Below are 3,018 nucleotides of genomic sequence, written 5' to 3'. Positions count from 1 at the left end.
AGCAAGAGAAAGCCATTACACAGGTCCTCAAAGAGGATAAAAAAACCAGGCACCTGGCTCCATCTTGGCAGGACCTTGATGGCCTGGAATCGGTCAACAGGGCCCTGAGTCCTCTCGTGGAGTTTACTGATGCACTGTCTGGTGAAGAATACGTCAGTGTGTCATATCTAAAACCGGTGCTTCATCTCCTCAACACCACAGTTCTGGCTTCCGCAGAGGATGACACCACAGTAACAAAGCGTATAAAGGGGGGCATTCTGCAATACTTGAATGACAAATATGATGATCCTGCCACCGACGACCTCCTGGATATGGCCTCCCTGGTCGACCCACGCTTCAAGATGGCATATGTTGCAGACAACCGCAAAGCCTACATCAAAGCAAAAGCAATGGCAGAAATGCAGGCCCTTTTGGAAAAACAGGCACAATCACCATCCACCCAAGCTTCATCATCCACACATTCACCACCACATAGCAGCACAGAGGCTGCTGATGCTGTTGATGCTGCTGAAGTTGTCGAGGCTAAGCGGATGAAGCGCAGTCTGGGCAGCTTTTTCAAAAAGGATTCCATTCCCGGCCCAGCTGCTCGCCCTGACAGAGAAGCCATTGAGATTGAGTTCCAAAGCTACCTGCATGCACTGGAGGTTGATGGGGAGGCCAACCCGTTAGACTGGTGGAGGCTGCATGAGCCAAACTTCCCAAGAGTGGCAAGCCTGGCAAGGAAGTATTTGTGCATTCCGGCCACCAGTGCTCCATCAGAGAGGGCTTTCAGCACTGGTGGCAATATTGTCACGTGCCACAGGGCGGCACTGAAGCCGGATAATGTAGACAGGCTTGTCTTTCTGGCTAAAAACCTCCCATGAATGTGCATTGCACTTGGTTTGTTCATTCTACCTCATTTTCATATTGTTAAGCAATGTTAAGTAAGTGTTAAGTAATTTTCAATTTTGTGTTTACATTTTTTGTTAAATTATATTTTGTTAAATTATATTTTATGTTATATTGCACTATGGTTCACTTTTTTGTCCTTGAGGTTTGCAAGTAAATTGCACTAATACTGTTTGAAAGCTGCCTTGGTTCTATAGCTCAGTCGAATGTTTTTTGCACTAAGAAGTACATTTTAATTTTATACGAGGGATTCGAAAATTTAATTTGAGGAAGAAATGTATCTTTTTAATAGATAAGAATCATATATATTTTCATTTTGTTATACTTCCTGTGTTTTCTGTTTTGGACAATAAATGTCATTTTATATTGTTGAAAACATCTTGGTTGAAAGTATTTATTTGGCGCTATGTAATATGATAATGATAACCACTGAGAAACTGATATGTTGTAATTTATATACAAAAGTACCATATCGTGATATATACCGTGATATATACCGTGGCTCAAATTTTATCGAGGTATAAATTTTAGGCCATACCGCCCACCCCTAGTGGAAAGACAGTTTTATTTAACACTCTCTCACTGGAAATTGCCAGCCTAACATCGCATGGATCTATGTGTTATCAACACTGGTAATTATATCATACTTTTTATAATTATATAAAATATATATATTAATAATTATTTCAAAATTATATATTTTTGTAATTATTATTATACTTTTGCTCTGTTGGTTTGGTGAGTTGCCTATTGTGTATTTGTGTGAGTAAGATATGCATTAATTTGACCAAGAAGTGTGCGTTTGTGTGTGATTGTGTGTGTGTGTGTGTGTGTGTGTGTGTGTGTGTGTGTGTGTGTGTGTGTGTGTGTGTGTGTGTGTGTGTGTGCGTTTGTATGCGTATGCGTGTGAGTGTGCGTGCGTGTGTGTGTGTGTGTTCTGTGATGTCTGCTGGGACATCATTAGTGTCTTTTTCAAGAGGTGCCTGGACTTCTAAGGAGACACAATCCAATTTAAGAGGACAAAACCCACTCTGTTCTTTAGCCCTCTATTTCTGTCTCTCTCTCTCTCTCTCTCTCTCTCTCTCTCTCTCTCTCTCTCTCTCTCTCTCTCTCTCTCTCTCTCTCTCTCCCTCTCTTCCACTCCTTCTCTCTCTCCATTTTTCTCTCTCTCTCTCTCTCTCTCTCTCTCTCTCTCTCTCTCTCTCTCTCTCTCTCTCAGTTTATTCAATAGTAATTCACGTTTATTGGCATGACAAATTAGCCTTGGATACCCCCTCTCTCTCCATCTTCTCTGTCTTGAGTTGCTGTCTGAATTGTCTCCTTCTGTTGCACGTTATGTACCGGATGTACTCACACACACACACACACACACAAGGGGGTGAGGGGGCCCTTCAGGTGACTTTGTCCCAGGCCTGGTCAAAGCTGACAGCGGCCTTACACACGCACGCACGCACACACGCACGCACGCACGCACGCACGCACGAACGCACACGCACACACACACACACACACACACACACACACACACATACACACACACACACACATCCATCCACCCACACTCGGCCTTTGCTGCCCTTTCCTGATCACTGTACCTGTCGTGGCCAGTCTCCAGAGAATTGAGCTGACACCAATGCATCTAAACCCATACCCAGAGGCGGACCTTCCATTAGGCAAACCTAGGCAATTGTCCAGGGCCCGACGAACTCTGTTCTCCATAGGGGCCCCAACTGTCACACCAGTCGTGATAAACGCACAAAAAAGTTGACTTGATCTTAGTTTGTCACTTACAATATGTTAAGTAATGGAAGATACATATGAGACAAAACTCTTGGTAACACTTTCTATGAAGCCCACATCTATAGCGCATTATGAGCGCATTCATAACAAATTATAATGTGCATTATAATGACTTACAATGCATTACAACTACACTCATAATGCTTCATGATACTTTATGCTAACAGTTATGAATAACCATGAATCTAGCTTATAATGCTTTATAAATCCAAGGGTGTTATGAGTGCTCGTGACTGGATATAAACTACAGGCTGCCTGATGGATTTGATTTGATTTCTTACAGCTGATGTGGGTCTTTTGCGCATTTCTGGTGCCCCCAAGGCATTTGGT

General features: G+C 42.9%; 1 protein-coding gene across 1 annotated transcript in view; it reads left to right on the top strand.

The window, feature by feature from the left end:
* The window catches only part of LOC134437403 (E3 SUMO-protein ligase ZBED1-like), a 2,182-nt gene extending 1,319 nt beyond the window's left edge, over positions 1-863 (top strand). The window contains exon 2 of the mRNA XM_063186893.1: positions 1-863. This exon is cut by the window's left edge and continues 198 nt beyond it. Within this exon, the coding sequence (XP_063042963.1) occupies positions 1-863 (863 nt within the window).
* The last annotated feature ends 2,155 nt before the right edge of the window (positions 864-3,018 follow it).

Source organism: Engraulis encrasicolus, chromosome 21 (assembly GCF_034702125.1).
Source record: "Engraulis encrasicolus isolate BLACKSEA-1 chromosome 21, IST_EnEncr_1.0, whole genome shotgun sequence".
Taxonomy (NCBI): domain Eukaryota; kingdom Metazoa; phylum Chordata; class Actinopteri; order Clupeiformes; family Engraulidae; genus Engraulis; species Engraulis encrasicolus.
Note: the sequence above shows the minus strand (reverse complement) of the source record. Positions and strands in the feature narration are given on the sequence as shown.